Consider the following 19,555-nt stretch of genomic DNA (forward strand, 5'->3'; position numbering starts at 1 on the left):
ATTGTCACTCGAGCAGCAGAGAGAGGTGAGAACTGCCCCAAACTTTAGAGGCCGATTTCTCTGGTTAGAAATATTCTGGGTCGTTAACTTCAATTTACTCTCACTTCACCAAATATGATCAGATTTCCATGTGTTGCACATTGTTGGAAAGCTTGGAGACGACACAAAGCTCAAAACGCCCCAGAACCGACTTGTGTCCCTGGTTCCCGTGACTGGTGGTTCAGGTGGGGGTTAAGCGGTTAATTACACATTAAAGTGCAAGATTTAACCTCTTAACCCCTACCTGAACCAAGCACATTTTCAACAGTCTGGCTTTACCCAAATCTAAAAGCTTCTTTGAAAAAGCAACAAAAAGGAGAAGAAAATATGAATGAAAAAGTGACCCAAGAAAAAGCCACCAAAGGGCAAAGAAAGGTAACAAAATGCAACAAAAAAGCGATGAAAGTATAACAAAAAAACAGACAAATAGTGAGAGGAGAGCAACAAAAGAATGTCTCAGGAAAGTGGCAAAATTATGACGAAAACACCTTAAAAAAGCACAAAAGAGCAACAAGAAAAGGGTAAAAATTTGATGAACAATAACGTGAAAAAAGGGACGACAACATGGCAAAAAAATCTGTTTCGATAAGTTTTTTAGATCTTAGTTTTCAAATGAGAGACTGGCCTGTAGGCTGCGAGCTCCAGCCAAGAAGTTTCTATTTGGTGAAAGTCGAACTGAAGAAAATGTGTTGTAATCTTATAGAAATACTCTGAAATAATCTAAAAAGACATGACAGTTCGTGAGGGGACTCGCTGAACCCAGGACAGTGATGAAAGCGCCTCTTGACTCCATCTAGGGAGCGACTGTTGAATTACAAGAGGCATATCGGTGTCTCAGCCTTACACCGATATTTCACAAGATTTTTTTTTTCTTTTTTTTTTAGTTATAAAAGTATCTGCCCTCCCGCCGGGAGCGTAATCTAACACAGATAAAACACGGAGACATGAAAGCGCCGCGTTCTTCTGATGGGAGTCCAGATTCACTCTCTGTTTTCTCCCACACTTTAAAGGACTGGTGCGGCGACACGCAACCACCGCGAGAAAGAACTCACCTCAGACACTCGGCAGGCGTCCCGCGGCTCCGGGCCGTGTCTGCGCCAGATCAAACGCGCTCACTGTAAAAGAAGGTCAATCTGAACTACAAAAATCGGGTAGGATTTAATTATAGGGTATAAGACACACTGCGCGGCGACCTGATCAGAACTGCGGCGGGTCACTTTGTGTTGCACTTTTGGAGACTTTAAGACCAACTTAAAGTAAACTGATCCTGCAAAAATGAGGCTTAAGGCGAGACTCTGTAGGTGAGGAGGGGAAAATAAATATGAAACTTTTGCTCGAGATCTACCGAGAGCTACTGGCATAAATATGAGGAAAACATTTATGACAAATTATGTATCTAAATATCTAATTAATTAAGATTATATGGTTGCAAGCATTAAAGGAAGGATGGATGGATGGAAGCAACTAAGGAAGGATGGATGGGAGGAAGGAAGGAAGGAAGGAAGGAAGGAAGGAAGGAAGGAAGGAAGGAAGGAAGGAAGGAAGGAAGGAAGGTTGGTTCTAATTTCGCATGGATTTGGGAGCCAATCACAGAATGAGGAGGGACGGCAAGACAATGGCGCGCTATTCCATATACGGAAGCTTGTAGTTTATTTACGGATTAAAAAAAAAAAAAGTTTATCTACGGATCAAACATGACAGCAGCAGACGCGATGCTATGTTTCGATCAAGTTTTAGGCCGTGTTCTAAAAAGTTTAGCTCAAAAGTTTACAGCGGGTACGTCATACGTCATCGGATACGATGATACAATTGGCTGTGGCCTCGTGCAGACGCATGATAGATATTCGTAGCTCCCAATAAACGGCTATGGACGATCGTAAACCACACCTCTCCTACGAGAAAATGAATTGGTGGTCCCCAGACTAAATATCACTTGTGATTTCAGTCTGGCGTTAGCCAGGCTAGCATTTTCCTGCATTCTGGTGCATTTTAAGCAATAAATAATAACTATTTTTGGCTATTGTGCTGCTATGAAAATAATAATTTCTGGTTAATTTACACAGGGTACAGCTTTTTTTAATACAAACTAATGTATTAGTGGGAAACCCTTCTGATTTTTCATTGAACATGCTTAAAGTTAAAAAAAATAAATCAGCCTTCATCACAGCTTTCTATTAATGGATTTTCATTCATTTCATATTTAAAGCAAAAAAGCAAAATAAAAAACATATTTTTAGAATCTGCCTCTGGCCAATTAAAAGTGGGCCGTGGACCGCAGTTGGCCCGTTGGCTGCAGTTTGGACACCCCTGATCTACAGTATGACCCAACATAAACCAGGAACTGGAGCTCTTCAGCAGTAGAAGAAGAAATGACCGAAGAGAACAGTGGGATGAAACACAAAAAAGAGATTTCCATAAATAATCAGATATTGTCACTTACAGTATTTTTTTTTACTCCCAGTGATTTGCAGCAACTCAAGAATATTCATACTTCTGAGAATATTTACTCCAGTAGAAGTTAAAGAAACATCATCAAACTCTCTCAGAAGTACAATTATGTGATAATAAACCAGTCTCTGTGAGCGTCGGTACTAAAGCCATACGTTAACACAATTACGGTGTCATAACAGTCTCCCCTTTGCGAGCGCCTGTGCTCGTGGATCCGACCACACGCTGGGACCTCTTTATTGTCCTACATTGACTCCCATCTATTTGAATGATGAAGAGCCTGGCGGAGCGGCTCGCGTACATCACCGTCCGTCACGCTCCGGCCAGCACATAAATCCACCAGACTCTCACCGCCGTGTAGGTAGATGAGTTTAACGACCGGCCGAGGATGGAAATTGGCCCAAACGATGAAGCCAATGAGTCAGCATCAACAACAAACACCGCCGGCAACTTGGTTATGTCGGATTAAAGTAAAGAGGAAAAAAAAGAACGCCGCCTATTACGGCAAATAGTGGGGCGAAAACACCCAGGGGTGCGAGGCGGCGGCACAGAAAGGACGTTTTTCATTTAATGGGAACAAATGGGGTCAGCGCAGTGTCCGGGCAGGCCATAATTGCTGTAGGCTCTTTTACCTGGCAACGCTCTCCAAAGGCTTGTTACGAATAATTTGCTGCACCGTTATGCCCACGTTTCTATATTTATAATGGCCTGACGCAGGTTTAGGGGTTACTTTATATTTCGATGCGATACACGATTAGGGCTGGGCACCGTTAAATCTTTTTCAATGCCAGGACTTTAACAATGCTTGGTTTTCGATAACGATACATGAACGATACTTTTTCCGACATCTATACGAAAATATTTGTAATCTGGAACCAGAAAACAAAACAATAATGTGTGGAACATATGCAAATGTACACTATCATCTCCGATGTTAAGAAGTTAGTGGAAAATGTGAGGAAAAATGGGAGAAATTCTGGCAAAAATAAGGACAAATTGTGTATTTAAAAATGGGGACATTTTAGTAATAAAAAAATAGCAAAAATGAGGGGAAAATTGGAGAAAAACAAGAATTCTCTTTCAGTGAAAATGGGGGAGAAACATTGTGGGGGAAATTGGCAAAAATGTAAAAAAAAAAAAACATTTATTTGAGCTAAAACAACCACGTCACTTCCTTTAAAGCTCTCCCTGGACCGACACCATCAAAACGTGTATCTAAAGATATGAGATTATTTTTCTGTACCTGGTTTCGATACTGGTACAAAAACATTTTTTCCGATAGTTTGCCATGAGGCAAGGCAGGCAGCAGTCTGGGACCACCAACAGTCAGGGGCCCCCATGTACCAACCCGTTATTCAGAAGCCTACAGTAAACACTTGATATACAGTCTTCCTAATGATTTTGATGATGCAGTTACATCATCTCGCCACCAGTGCTCCGTGCTGCTTTAGTGAGTCATGGTTCCCTAATGTTAACTTATCATGAGCAGTGGACAGACTTTTATACTCATGGCTCCACCAGATTATATTTATAATAGTGAAACCTGTTTATTGTAACACTCTTCATGATCAAAAGAACCTCAGCTATTGTTCTGAGGAAAACTTATGCAGAGAACTGCATTATGGGAGTTGTCATGTGACTCGCTCCTGCCCAAATGACGTCCTCTCTCCCAGTGTGCAGTACACCGGGCGGCCACCAGAGGACCCCCTACTGACATTCTTCTTTGGGGCCCTTTAATCCCCTTGCTACGCCACTGGATACTGTATTGTTTAACAGTACCCAGCCCTGTACGTGATACATGGCTACGATCACTCCACAACACGCCGATGCTGCGATGATTGATTTATTGCGCGTAATAACCTACATTGTATCGCTATTTTTCTAGAAACATTTGAGTTGTCGACTAAAAGCAGCTGAATATGAGACTGAAACCATTCTTTGATGAGCCATTGTAAAAAAAAATAGCCTTTTTGGCATGTTTTGTATTGATGGCAACAGAGGAATCCAAAATGTCACGCAGTTGCCTTTAAGTACATTAGTAAATGAATGATTCTTGACTTACTCACTGATTGATCGTCCAGTGTGGCAGGTCGGATCCTTGGCATCAGCGTTCTCGAGCTCATTTGGAGCGAGGGCCAGAAATGCAAACACAGTGTTGGTTTGGAGGCTTGTTTTCATGGAGTAAATTATAAACAAATTTGTGTCATTTGCTATAATATGCTTTAAAATGTACTTTACATTTCCTATCTGTACAATTACTTAGGCTTCCTGGGTTTTTCTTAAGCCTACTCCTGTATTGTTTGAGCTACACACAATTAGTTTATAGTAATAACAGTCATATTAGCTCATAATTAATGACTGAATTACTGTTGTTGACACAGTGACCTGCACATGACTGTGTTTTTAATCAGTGACACAGAACGACCTCTCCCCCTCCGCAGAGTCATCAGTGTCCGAACAGCTTCTGTCTGTTCTTAACACAACAATATGTGCTGCTTGTAATGAGGCTTTATGTCGCTCTGAGGCAGAGATGGAGAAAAGGCCTCGGTCCTCGACTCCTCACTTCACTGTTGTGGCATGAACATGTTTAAATGTTTGATTTGCAATGCCGTGTGGCTCTACCTTTCCCGGCACAGGATCAGCTCAACTAAGAAAGTTTCACTCCGTGTGTTTTTCCACCTGTTTCAGAAGCTCCCGCTCTCACAACTTAAGAAGTCGTCTGCAGAATATACTTAATCTCTTTTATATACAGCATAAACACAAGGGATGCACCGGTCAGAGCCGATACTTGAAAAAATACAATATCGGGTATCGGCTACAAATATCCGATACTGATCCGATACCAGTTTTGGCTCTCACCGCCTTAAAAATACAAGTTTTACCGCCTAAATCTAAGTGAATGTAAAGCTAAGAACCAGGAGAATTCAGTCGCTTAGTTAGTTTTAACCTCCGCACATATATTTTTGCAATAGCATGTTTAAGCTAGCAGGTGCATGCTAACGCTAATGAAAACTAATCAAGGCTGGGTCAGAAACCATGATAGAAATACCTATAATAGCCTAATAAAAAAATTACCACTGCTGAAGCCAAGTGTTTGTATTTTAGTTAAGAAATGAGATGATCAGATCACTTTATGCGAGTTGTTTATATAAATGTAACCTAAAACCTGTCATATAGAGTTCGGGAATGTGACGTCATATCGCTAAGCATTTTGGGATTAGCAGCGATTGTAAACTAATGGAGATTTTAAAAGTTAATATACTGAGTTATTGTTCACATTAAAACACATGGACACCACAGTGAGTTAGATGTTTTTACCAGCAGTAACTCAGAAGCTAACGGAGCTGTTCCACGGCTAGTCAATGGAGATGTATGCTAACAGCTGCAAAGATGGCGGATCTCCATGGTAACTGTGGAACTCTATACAAAAGGATGTTTCGTGTAGAAAAGTCCAGTGATCCTTGTTTAATGTTCATCCATTAGTTTATCAATAGATATATTATAATTGATCTGTAACATCATGACAATAAAATATGACTTTATTCATCTTTAAATGGAGAAAAGAGTCAATTCAATTTTTCACTCAGAGAAAAGCCACTTTTAAGAAAGTGGTATCGGTAAATATCGGGTATCGGCAGATACTCAAAACCCAGTATCGGTATCGGTGGTGCATCTCTAATAAACACAGTTATTAAAGGAATAGGCCACCGTTTTTACATACTAAGATATGTTCTTACCTCACTTTAGACGTGTTAATACATCCCCGTCTGGTCTTTGTCCGTGCGCTCTGCCAGGCAAACGGAGCACATACGCAGCCTCTCCCACATGTGACATAGCTCCAAAAAAGCTCACGATAGAAGCTACCAAGCTCTTCCACGTGTTCCCTATTTAAATAAAGTTACGTGAAGTGTTTTCATGCGAAGTATATTTACACAGAAATGTAGCATGTCGATTTTATAAGCAAATAAAGAGGGGGACTATATTGTGAGGCGTAATGATACGAGGAGTAAAACGTCCGCGCAGTAACTCCTAAAGGTTATTGACGGAAGTGAGCGGGGGAAGTCTTTAGGAGTTACTACGCGGACGCTGTGCTCCTCGTATCATTACGCCTCACAATATAGTCCCCCTTTTTATTTGCTTATAAAATCGACATGCTACATTTCTGGGTAAATATACTTCGCATGAAAACACTTCACGTAACTTTATTTAAATAGGGAACACGTGGAAGAGCTTGGTAGCTTCTATCGTGAGCTTTTTCGGAGCTATGTGACATGTGGGAGAGGCTGCGTATGTGCTCCGTTTGCGTGACAGAGCGCGCGGACAAAGACCAGACGGGGATATATTAACTCGACTAAAGTGAGCTAAGAACATATCTTAGTATGTAAAAACGGTGGCCTATTCCTTTAATAGTAAATTAATTTGTGACAGTGTTTGGTCCCTCTGCTCTTCTGTTTTCTTGACCATTATTTCCCCTCTATTCACTATGAAAGCCTCATTAAAATGCATATTATTCATCAATATTATTTATTTTAGTAATGCTTTTTAAATTGTTCTATTTCTCTTTTGAAAGTATGTACAAATACCACATTTTGTAGATGAGTCTGAGTGAAGTCATTGCTCTGCAGGAAAATTTGACTATTTATATCTTCACACGTGCACAGTTCTCTCGTTTTCCGCCGATGATGAGGACCATTTCCAACACGTTTACGACGAGTTGAAAGTTTAATTAAAAGTTTTTGTTGAATAGTTCCGGAGCTGGCGGAGGCGGAGATGTTACCTTTTCCAAACACCGCGGTATCACCTGCTTTCATACCTTCTGTTAGTTTCAAATGGTAGAAATCACTCTTTTTTTTTTTCTCAAATGCAAAGTGGTGAAGGCACACTCCGACAACTGACGATTTTCGCAGATTCAGATGGAATTTAAAGCTCATTTGTCTCATTCTCACCTCCATGTGTCCCATACATTCCTGTAATTTGCATAATGAAGCTGAGCATGTGTCGCCGTGATGATTAAACCAGAGAGATCGTATTTCCTGCCAGTTACTTCTCAAACATATTTAATCAAACTCATGAGTCTCATGAGCAAATGTGGCGGCCATCTTGTGACTGGTCCGAGAGGCTAATCCCTATAGCAACCAATGCAAAAGGAGAAACATTTCCATTGATTCAAAGGCAGAATGTGAGATACACTCATTGTTTGTGATCAGATTATTACTTCTAAGTCTCGTATCTCAGTTAGGATCAAGTCTTTCAAATGTCTAGTTTTTGAGTCATGCTGTTTAGCCATATTAGCTTTGTTTTCTCCATTCGTTCTCAGGGTTCAGTGGTTAGCGTCACTGTATCACATGTTCAATAAATACTGGTCATGGCTTGTTAAAAAGTACAGAAATACTGTTTTAAAGAAGGAAACAAATGATGTATTTGATATAAATAGAAGTGAATGCTTTGAAGTTTGAGGAAAATCTATTTAAAAAAAAAAAAAAAATGGAGCTTAAGTCTATGCGTCCCATGCCACTGAAATAAAATTAGAAAAAACTGCTAAAATGTTTTTGAAAAGGTTCATACTATCTTCTTAGATAGTATGAACCTTAATACTATTACTGATAAGTCTTACTGACAGGAAGACAGAAGGTTTTCCTGCTTTACTAGTTTCGATCACTTCCTGTCACTCCGTCGTCCCGGTTCATAGAAACGTGCACCAACATCTATGAACCGGGACGACGGAGCATACACCTTATCCCTCACCTGGGATGCCGCTCTCCATATTAACTGGTAAATCCATGTCATCTTCTGAGGAAGATCACAGGAGGTGATCAAAACAAACCTTCTGTCTTACTAAAAGACCAATGAGTAATAGTGCCAGATGTGACATAAGGTCATTCACAATGATCAAAGAGTCATGTAATAACTAAATGTAATAGATAAAAACAGTATCATTGAGTGGTCAATAAGTGGTGTTTCCATTAGATTACATTGCACCAGGTTAGAAGGGCCAGTCACAAGATGGCCGCCAGAACTGCCTGGCTAATGGGAGTTTGGGGTTTGTCAAACAAATTCTTCATGTATAAGTCTTCACTTACTGTATGACTTTCATTTCGTTTTATTGCCTATAAAATATTACCTTTGTGTCATCAAGTCTTATACAACTTAGTTTGTAGACGTCGTATTTTCATCAAACTTATGATGCAGTCGGACTTAGGACTGTAATAAACATAACAGAATCAGAGAAATTAATTTGTAACATGGTTTTAGACACACACAAAAAAATCTGGGTGATAAGGAGGAAAGGCAAAAAAAGATTGTATTACTGATAAATAAATAAATAAATCATGCATTCATTCCACCTAATTACCTGTAATTACCGGTAAGTTGATTTGCAGGCCCGAATTTTGTTTGTGTCATATTCTGGCACCTAAACACACAACAGGACGATGTTTTAAAGTAACTTCACATGTTTGATTGCTAGTTTTTGGCTGCGTCTGAAACCATCAAATTCTAATTACTAGCACTAGCAACTAATCCTTCACCTTTCATGGGGTCGAGTGTTAGCTCCTAATCACTGGTTAGTTAGCACCAGAGGTCTCTATGCCAAAGTGGCTATGATAGTTAGCATTGAGGCTCCTTTTCCTAACTCCTTCCTAACTGACAGACCAATTGTGCAGACCAGTGTTCTCATTACCTGTGTCTCTGCAGGTTGAGTCGCTTTGTAAACCTGATGCCCTCCCTGTGTCCCGGTCCTAACCCTCCCTCCTCTCTCTGTGTCTGTCCTCAGCGCGTCAGGACGTGGTGGAGTCCACACCGGGGGAGCCCACCTACAGCGTGCGCAGTGAGGTCACCCTGACGGTGTCGCGCGCCGATGACAACGAGCTGGTGACGTGCGCCGTGGTGCACCCCTCCCTCGCCCTGGGAGACAAGCGCAGCTCCCAGGCCCTGCACGTGCTCTGTGAGTCAACCGCCCAGTCACTACCATCCACTCAGGCAACACAAGGGGAACTCGGGCATACAGGAGTCTCTGAGTAGAGACAGGGGTCAGTGAAGGTGACATACAAACTGATGATGGTGAGGTGCTTTGATAGCCACAGCTGCCCTGGGGCTGTCATTCTGCGCCAATGGCTTCTCAGGCAATGTCACACACAATACAGTCACTCAGGCAACAGTGGAGCGGCTTAAGCCCATTTTCGACACAAGCATTAGTTTTAGAAATGTCGCAGAAAATATATTTACATATCAAAACCTCTCATGGGAATCACAATTGTTCCTTCTTTTTAGCCATTTTCTGGTGGACTATAGAGTTCGGGAATGTCCACAGTTACCATGGAGATCCGCCATCTTTGCAGCTGTTAGCATACATTTCCATAGACTAACAATGGCTAAAAACAGTATAAAAAGTGGAGAAAAAACCAGTGGAACGACTCCGTTAGCTGCTGAGATACTGCTGGTAAATACATCTAACACACTGTGGTGTCCAAGTGTTTTAATGTGAACAATAACTCCAGTATTTTAACTTTTAAAATCTCCATTAGTTTACAATGGCTGCAAATCCCATAATGCTTAGCAATATGACGTCACATTCCCAAACTATGAACATATTTATAACACACATATAAATTCAAGCCATAATCGGGTCTGTGTGGATGTTTGTTTTTACAGCAAATTGTTCAGACGTGGAAAAAAAATCATCCCCCATTACTAACATTAGCATATCTAGCATGAAGCTAACATTAGATTCATAGTTAGCAATGTCTGTTTTTAAGTAAACCACTTTGCTCCTCTCCTTGTCTTTGTTTCTGTATTTAGTAGATACATAAATTCATATTTCAGCATTTGCTAAAGCAATGGTGGAGAAATCTCTTACAGATGCTGAATTGTGAATATATTTTTCTTATAAATAAAGATGCAGAGACACGGAGAGGAGCAACAGCCCATAAATACTGTACTTACAAAAACTGACGACATTAACCAGGAATCTAATGGAAGCTTCATGCTACAATATGCTAATGCTAGCTTTAACTGTGTTTTTTTTGTGCCTCTACTGAACAATTTGCTTTAAAAAAAAAAACTCCATATCGACCTGATCTTGACTTTATTTGTGAGTGATTAATATATTTATAGTCAGCCAGAAAACGGCTAAAAAGAGTAAGATGGTCTAAACGCAGCTGATGGAGAGTCACGTGATCAGTGGAGCTCCAGGCCTCCGCAGGAAATGACATCACCTCCTTTTTTGTTAGGATTAGGGTTAGGTTGGATTAGTTTAAGATAGCATCGGCTGTTGAACCACCTTGCTTCTCTCAATGTCTCATTTCAGCAACTGACAATATTAGCCAGGAAGCCAACGCTAGCTTCATCCTATGCTAACGTTAGCTTAACTGTCATTTTTTTTGCTTCTAAGGAACAATTCGCTGTAAATCATATCTCATCACATGGTCCCGATTTTGGCTTGACTTTATTGGTGTGTGATAAATATGTTTATAGTCCTAAATAATTATGAAAATTGTGATTCCCATGAGAGGTTTTCGTCCCCCTCGGCTCGGCCATGCCCCTTGTATGACGCGTTGTATCTATAGATGAGAGTCTTCATCTATGTCACCTCGGTAGCGCCTAAAGGTTAACCGCCTTTTTGAGGGGAACAGAAGCTCTGTACATGGGAATGAATGAGGAAAGATCGTCTGAGAACTTTACAAAGGAATACACTTTTTCTTTGTTTTATTTATTTATCGGAAGTAAAAAGGAAGCCATGAAAGTGAGCTGTTGATTCAGATAATTGATTCTGTGCATAACTTCAAACCATAACAACGGTGCCCAAGAAGTGACTTCCTGTTTCGATCCAGGACGCCAAAATAAAAGCACACAGCTCGTCTCATTCATTAGTTCAGCAGGTTCTTGCAACATTACAAGAATATAATTAAATACACACATTTTAAGTGTTTTGTCTGTTAATAGTCAGGCAGAAAGAAAGTTGAACTGATGAATAAGATGGTGCTTTTATTTTGAAGTGCTGGATCGAAACAGGAAGTCACTTCTTGGGCGGCGTTGTTATGATTTGAAGTTATGCACAGAGTCAGTTTCAAAACGTTAACAGTCTTCTCTGAATTGAGCTGCTAAACCCACCGTATCATGACATGCTTTATAATGTCACTACAGCTTTTAGTCTGTCCTTTTTATATTATCATTAAATTAAAATCAAACAGCCTTTAATGTAGTTTTGTAGCTTATGAGAGCAAATGGTCCACGGTTCATTCAGCAGCTAACCTACTAGCTGCTAATGCTAACGCTAATGTGGAGCTGTTTCCTCAGTAATGAGCCCTGACAGATGCTAGCAATCGATAATCTAGTTCATAGAAGTTTCCACAAAAAATGACAGAAAGTTGATGAGTCCGTAATCAAGAACCGCCATTTTCCTGAGGTTCTGATCACTGGTTTGGAATATTTTATCCCCAGAACGAGAAATAATCCCGTTTCCACATACACACCAATGCAATTTTGAATTCCAAAAGTTCCCGGATGTTGCTCTCATTGATAAGACCTTGTGTTTCAGAAACCCCCCCCAAAAATACTCTTCCAAGAAACCCTGATCATCATATTTTTGTTTCTCTTTTCATCAAATATTATTTTTGGGTCAGAATTAACCTCAGCCCAGTGCAAACTCATGATCTCTTGTTCCACTCGTCCTCGTTTGGTCCAAGTGCTCCCAAAAATAAACCTTTCATTGGGTCCTGCTTCTTTCATAGACCTACAATAAGGCCGTACAAACACATATGAACATCCCGAGATAATGGGGCTGATAACTGATCGAGGTCGGAGTGACTATTATAATAACTGTGTAGAAGTATGTGCAATATAGATGTACATTTGCGCCAGAGAATTAGCTTTCTGCTTCAGCTAGTGTCGAGAGCATTCATAGAGACAGGTCAGTGAAATGAAGGGGCGTCGGGAAATACTTATGGGAAACGACTTCAACCAGAAAACACGAGGATCCGCGGTGTGGAGCGAAAGCATAAAATCTCTCGACATTGCTCTGCTGTCTGCTCCTATTTGGGCTTGTGTAATGTGCTGCTGTGGATGAGAGCAGCGGCATCGATTTTCCATTTAGAGACAGAGAGTGTGACAGTCTGAGTCAGTGCTGCCCCCGTGTGGCCGACGGAGGAACCGCCGCCTGTGTTGTGTAAGGCTCTTTTTGACATTGGGAGATAAGGAGGGGAATAAACTGTGGCGAGAAAATAACAGGAGCCTCCGAGCCGAGAAAGATGACGGTTCTGCCTGCGGAAACTGAACTGGAAAGATTGCGGCGGAAACTTTCGGAGAAACAATGGGAAAACTCCTCAGTACTCTTCACTTTGCAGCACGTTTTAGTTCGAGTGCGGTCTGTGGATTTTGCCGACACATCATTCACATCGAATAAGGAGGGTTTTGTTACATTATATTGAGTTTCAGCCTTTTTGTCACTATTATTTGTTAGTTTATTTGCAAATTCATGAGGAGAAATATTCAAATTGGGGTTGTTATTTTCATGCATTTGAATATAAAAAGGGACAGCAATTATGTGGTAAAAAAAAAATCTTGGCTGTTTAAAAATGGAGACCATATCGAGAGAATATAAAGGGAAATTAAAAGTGATTAGGCAGCAACAGTAAGCAGACAGTTTTCAAGTTAATTACATACTTCAGTTTTGTTCAATCAATAAGTGCCGTTCCTTTCAATGAATGTGTTTTTTTTTATTTGCAAAAGGGATTAAACTATGGCTGTCCTTCACAGAAAACTGTAAATCAGACTCAAAATATGGAAAGAATCTGTAAGTCTGCTGTAAAGCCTTACTGTAACGTCTACTGTGTGTGTGCAGATGAACAGAGACCCCTACAGGCGGCAGGTGGTACTATAGCAGAAGCCACACCAATGAACCGGACTGCTTTGTTTGCTGTGTAATATACCGTTCAAAGCGTCTTATTCTTGTTTTTTTTTTTTTCAGATTCCCCCGACGTGAAGATCTTTCCTCAGAGCGATTTGCCCAAAGAAGGAGAGCGCTTCCGTCTGACGTGTGAGGGCAGCGGCAACCCAGAGTAAGTCCACAGCACGAACAATACAGAGAGTCGAAAATCATACAAGGGAACATCAGCGACAGCAGCATTTCCCTGTGTCTGAAGGTGCCATTTTGCATTTCCAGTGGGGAACAAGCGCCTATAACTGTTCAACAATGGCTTGAAAAGTTATTTGACATATGTGTTGTTAGGGTTGTCATAATGAATACTATATCAGATAATGGTTCAATACATTTTTGGGCTCAATACTTCTGTCTGTGCATCATTTACCCCCTATTTATTCTATGTAAAAGTTTGATTTTGAACTGAAGTAAACTGTGCTAGATCATATATCATGTTTATTGCAGCTTGTGTGGCATTTTAGGATGGGATTTAGGCCTACTCTCATTTTTAAGGCTATAGAGTTGAACATGTCCAGTATTGTTGGGGGCAATACTATCGATTATCGTGATATTTCCTGTCCCGATATATCAAACTTCAAAATGTGCTATTGTGACAGGTCTATGTGTCGACAGGCCTACATGCTCATACACCAATTTGATTGTGATCATCAATAGGCGGCCCGCGGGTCAAATGAGGCCATTCAGAGCTTTCGATCCGGCCCCAAGCGGGTCTCCAGATCCAGCTTTTTTTTTATAAGGTTAAGATAGATTTATTTGTAAACTTGTTTGTTCCTGCTTCTGTTATGATGGTGAACATGCTTGTAGTTTGTTTTATTTATTGAGGCTTGTGGGGCTGCGGTTTCGGACTGGGAGGCTCAGCTACTGTGGGGCGGGCTTTAAGAAAAACAAAAAGGGAACTATTAGTCTAGTCAAGTCTTCATTTTCTACCCAAAGGAAGTTGTGTCTTGTTATTTCATGTTCATTGTGGGATATTTTAAGACTAGGCACTTTTTGAACTTTTTGTCATTTCTAAGGTTCAGACTTGTGACAGGAGTATGGATACACGCTGTTCTGTCGTCAGCGTCATGAGTTCTAATCCCGGCTCCCACAGTTTGCTGCATGTCTTTCCACACTCTTCAGTCTGTACAGTCTGGCCAGATGAAGCCATAGGGACCAAATAATAGTGCGAAAATGAATGAAACCTTTCTCCAGGTCGGCATTACTCAAATCTTTTTGGCGTTTTTGGCACACTTTTGTCATGTTTTCATTGCGTTATTGCCACATTTTTATTGCGTTTTTGTGACGTTTTTGTTGCATTCTTGTTACATTTTCATGGCATTTTTGTGTTTTTGTCACTTTTGTCATGTTTTCATTGCGTTTTTGCCACATTTTTGGTGCATTTTCGTCACATTCTTGGGGCAGTTACAAAACACTTTAAAAATGTGGCCAAAACGCTACAAAAAAGTGAGAAAAATCTTGACTACAAAAACAAGAGAGAAGCTTAGATGAGCCTTAAAATGAGGCGTTACCATGGCCTCTTGGTTGTAAGCTCTCAGCTTTAAGATTTGAGTAATAACGAACTGGAGAAAATGTCCATCCATCTTCTTCCACTTGTCCAGTGCCGGGTCATGGGAGCAGCTTTTGGAGCTCCTCCTGCAGGTGGTGGGTCCACAGAAGGACGGCCTCATGGTTCTAACCAGGCCTTTTGGTCTCTCATAAGGGGCTTCTGAACCGATCTTTGACCCGTCACCTAGGAACTGTTTGCCCTGGGAGACCCTACCAGGGGCCCCCGACAACAGAGCCCCAGGATCATTCAGGTGCTCAAACCCCTCCACCACGTTAAGGTGGCGGTTCCAGGAGGGCGTTTTCATCACGTTTTTGTTGTGTTCATTACAGTTACATTACACTTAAAAAATTCTACAAAAAGGCGATGAAAACGTGAGAAAAATCTTGACCACAAAAACAAGAGAGAAGCTTAGATGAGTATTGTCGGCCTTAGCTTTCAAATGAGGCGTTACCCTGGCCTACAGTCTATAAGCTCGCAGGTCAAAAAGCTCATCTAAGGAGAAAATGTGCTCGGTTAAGAGGTTAAATGAAAGCTGAAAATCGATTTACAAAAATTGTCATGAAAAACCATATTCATTGGTTTCATTTCATAAACTCCAGCAGAAGTAAACACAACTTAAACAGATGGGTAGGTACAGCTTCAGGTTTTTTGCAGTCATTTGTTGAGACGTATCCAGCCTGTCACTCTCGCCGCTGGAATCCTCGGTCCCTGAATTGAGCATCACTGTGGAGACGTCTCCTTCAATCACGTGCGCAACCAACAATCAGCGGCGTCAGGGAAGGCTAACAGCGGCGCCGATACGCATCTACCGCATTTGAATATGAAAAAAAAACACTCTGGAAATATGTGAGAAATCTCTGGTGAGCCTCGTCTCCACGTCCGCTCAATAATTCACAGAGCTTTGAAGACGGTTTCGCGATGGAGCCGAGTTACTGCTGTTGTAGGACTTCGATTCGTGGAAGGCGTGAGAATCAGATACTGTGAATTAGGAGCGTAATGAGGAGCCGCGTGTTGGGAAGCGCTCTGAGACATACAGCAAGAGGTTTAACTAGCTGTTCTGATTTGGAGCTGCTGCCGTCGCTCAGGTCTAGGTTCACCAAACATCCATCAAGACACAGTCACAGAAAAACACTATTCTGGCTGATATTCTGGTCGCCCATCCTGGAAAGAAATTCCAGCTCCTGGTGAGTGGTCTCTTCTTTAGGAAGGTTGAATAAACTCCCGTCCTCGTAGCCAAACGTGCTTTTCTCTGACATTATCGTTAGTTAAGAAGAAAGAACAGGTGTGTCCAGAGTGGGTTAGAAAGAGCTCCATCTTCACAGCTTCCAGTGCAAACATGACATCTGTTCAAATGCTCAGGGGATGCTTTTGTTTTGTCCGCGGGGGCAGCGCTTCTTTTTCTTTTTTTTTGCTTTCTTTCTTACAACAGAAATGATGAAAAATCTGTTTTACAAATTAAAATCAGGCCTTAAGCATAGAATTAAGACATTACAAGACAGACGTCGAGCACTTCCGTTCCACTCTGACGACACAGCTGAGCAAGTCACTCTGGGGGTATTTTGATGAGGAAATAGCATAACATCACGGCTAAAAGCTCCAAAAAGTCGATTTTTTGCATGATATAGCTCCTTTAAAGGGACTATACAGAGTTTAAAAATGTTTAAAAATTAAGTATTTTCCTCCCCCTACATGTTCCAACAATGTCCTAATGTGTAGAAGGAGCCCAGACCTGTTCACCACAACTGCCTCTAAAATCCTGCACTGTCATGGTCCGAATTGCCGTCATGCACGAGCTTAATATACAAGGTGCAGTTACACATATGACCTGAAGTGGCAGTAGTGAGTATAAAATGGCTAACTTGCGTCTAGCCCCTTTAAGTAACTTGTTTACCTTAATAAATCCTTTCCATAGTCCCTCTGGGGGGTTATACAATTGGGTTGATTGTGGGGTCTTTCATCTCCTCCTGGTGTCTCTGGCCAGAAAACCACACTTGCATCTTTCCCTGCACCGACCCGGAGGCGCAGTACACACTAATACAATCGTGAAGAAGAAGCTAGCAGGCTAACGGGGAAAGCTAAGCGTTTGCTAAAGCAGTAGCGTAGCAGTAGGTCATTTGTGGGCGTTCCCAGAGAGGCCGCCCGCATCTATATCGTCTGAAACCCAGCAGTCGGGGAGGGGGGAGGCCGGTGACAAGACAAACAAGCTGTGAGTGACATGCCCGGGGAGAGATAGCGGCTGATGGAGGGACTGAGGTGGAGGAGGGAGGAGAGTTTTGGAGACACGGATCGATGCGTCGCTCCTGTGGCTGCTGCTTCATCTATAATGCAGAAAGGCCAGGGGAAAGAGTGGATTTGAGCAAAGATTCGAAGGTGTTGTGAAGCCGCTCGGTCGCAGAGCTGCTGTCTGGACTCACGGCTCGCCTCTGTTTCGACCTTTGAGGAAACGTCGTGAAAGATGGATAACATTTTCTGCCTAATTGATTCAAACTGAAGAAATAGCTATAATCACATCCAGGTCTAAAGAAAGAGAAACATTTTACCTCGAGAGACCTCATACATTCTTAAGTTTACGTGACATTTGCCGTAGTAATAGCAACATCGTTTAATCTTTACTTCTCTCGGTGGAGCGCACACTCACAAACTCAAACACACCGGCTTCATCTATAATGCAGAAAGGCCAAGGAGAGACGAGGGTTTGAGTGGAACAAAGGAGGAACACAGTCTAAACTTTTATCAAACACTTTTGTATAACTCCAATTCTGCATTTCTAGAGAGGAGTTTGTCATCATAGCTACAAACACAAAGTACCCACGTTCAGGCGAATGAGTGTTTGGTGTATTTGAAAAGCCCTGAAACGCACACTCCAGAACAGTAGGTGGCGCTGTGAAGATGTCCCGTCAATGCAAGGATGAAAGTTTGTTCCTGTCGTGTTGCCGTACAGAGGGAGGATTCGAGAGCAAAAGACTTATCATAGGGCATCTTAGACTTCGTGCTTCACAGCTAGAAGGTCCCGGGTTCAAGTCCCACCTGGATTTAGCCTTGCTGTGTGGAGTTTGCATGTTCTCCCCGGGTTCTCTGGGTTCCCCTACCACTAAAACATGTACAATAGGCCAGGATGAATGAGAGTTTGAGAGTGCGAGTGTGGGACGACGAATGGAAAGTAACCCAAGGCTACAATCCGGTTTGGTCTGTTCATTAAAGGGACTATACAGAGTTTAGAAATGTTCAAATTATATATTTTCCTCCCCCTACATGTTCCAACAATGTCCTAATGTGAAAATCCTGCACTGTCACTCAAAAAGGTGTTAATTTGGGTCCGAAGTGCCGTCATGCAGTTACACGTATGACCTGAGATGGCAGTAGTGAGTATAAAATGACGAACTTGCATCTAGCCCGTTTAACATGCACCATCCCAGCTAAATAGACCTATAAATACATAAATGTAAACTGATTTGTAGAATCAAGCCAAACTACAGGAACCTCAGAATACATTAGCAATACAATGTGAAAATGGGAAAGACTTTCTCTGGATATCCTGTTAGTTATGGATTTGTAGTTATTAGTAGTTGGTAAATGTGAGAAGTTAGTTCAAAGTTAAAATCTTTAAAGTGCACATGACACATTAGACACATTTTCTGCTAAAACACAGTTAACATGATCATATTTAAGATTTTGCGAAGATTTTGCACCCAGCTTTCTTTAGTTTGGCCATTTTGGTGATGTTTATAGTTTCACTTCCTTATTGGACAGCGACAGGAAGTGACATGCAAGAAGGTTAACAATTTTGAACTGTTGCCGTGCCGACGACAATTCAATTGGAAATGAGTGAGTTAAACCTTCTTCTATGTCACTTCCGTCAGTGGCTTAAAAATTCAAATAAAAATTACTTTTCTGCCCAACATTTCTACCTTAATATTGAAGTTGTCACTTTTTTTACTCACTATTGCCTCCTGAGGTCTTACGCGTCACTGCAGTCTCTATGTTAAAGGAACAGGCCACCGTTTTCCCATACTGAGATATGTTCTTACCTGAGCTTAGGCGAGTTGTACCTGTCTGGTCTTTGTGCTCGTGGAAGAGCTTGGTCACTTCTAACTTCACCCCGTTTGGAGCTATAGGAATATGCTGGGAGAGTCCAAATGCTAACAACATCTTTGGTCCTTTTGTGTGACTCAGGGCAGGCACAAAGATCAGACAGGTACACATCAACTCGTCTAAGCTCAGGTAAGAACATATCTCAGTATGGAAAAATGGTGGCCTGTTCCTTTAAAGCGACTAGATTGAAGTTGTCACTGTTTTACTCGCTACTGCCACCTCAGGTCTTACGCGTAACTGCAGCCTCTATGTTAAGCTTGAGCATGATAATGGAGATTTTGACAGTGCAGGATTTTAGCGGCAGTTGAGGTGAATAGGTCTGGGTTATACACTTTAGGACATTGCTGGAGCATGTAAGGGGAGGGAAATACATCATTTTAACATTTTTAAATTAGCTCTAGTCCCTTTAATAAATCAAGTTAGGAATAATGAAAAATCCCTCTGAGTAAATCTTCAATATATTGCTAAATACAAGACGGGAAAGTTTGGTGTCT

General features: G+C 41.4%; 1 protein-coding gene across 1 annotated transcript in view; it reads left to right on the top strand.

Annotated features, from left to right (window-relative positions):
• cadm3 (cell adhesion molecule 3) overlaps positions 1-19,555 on the top strand; it is a gene marked incomplete at its 5' end in the record, with an annotated part of 225,403 nt that overhangs the window by 161,599 nt on the left and 44,249 nt on the right. The window contains 2 exons of the mRNA XM_079561619.1: positions 9,260-9,430; positions 13,451-13,541. Of these exons, the coding sequence (XP_079417745.1) occupies positions 9,260-9,430; positions 13,451-13,541 (262 nt within the window). The remainder of the gene's footprint in view (positions 1-9,259; positions 9,431-13,450; positions 13,542-19,555) is intronic.

Source organism: Gobius niger (genome assembly GCF_951799975.1).
Source record: "Gobius niger genome assembly, chromosome: 8".
NCBI lineage: Eukaryota > Metazoa > Chordata > Actinopteri > Gobiiformes > Gobiidae > Gobius > Gobius niger.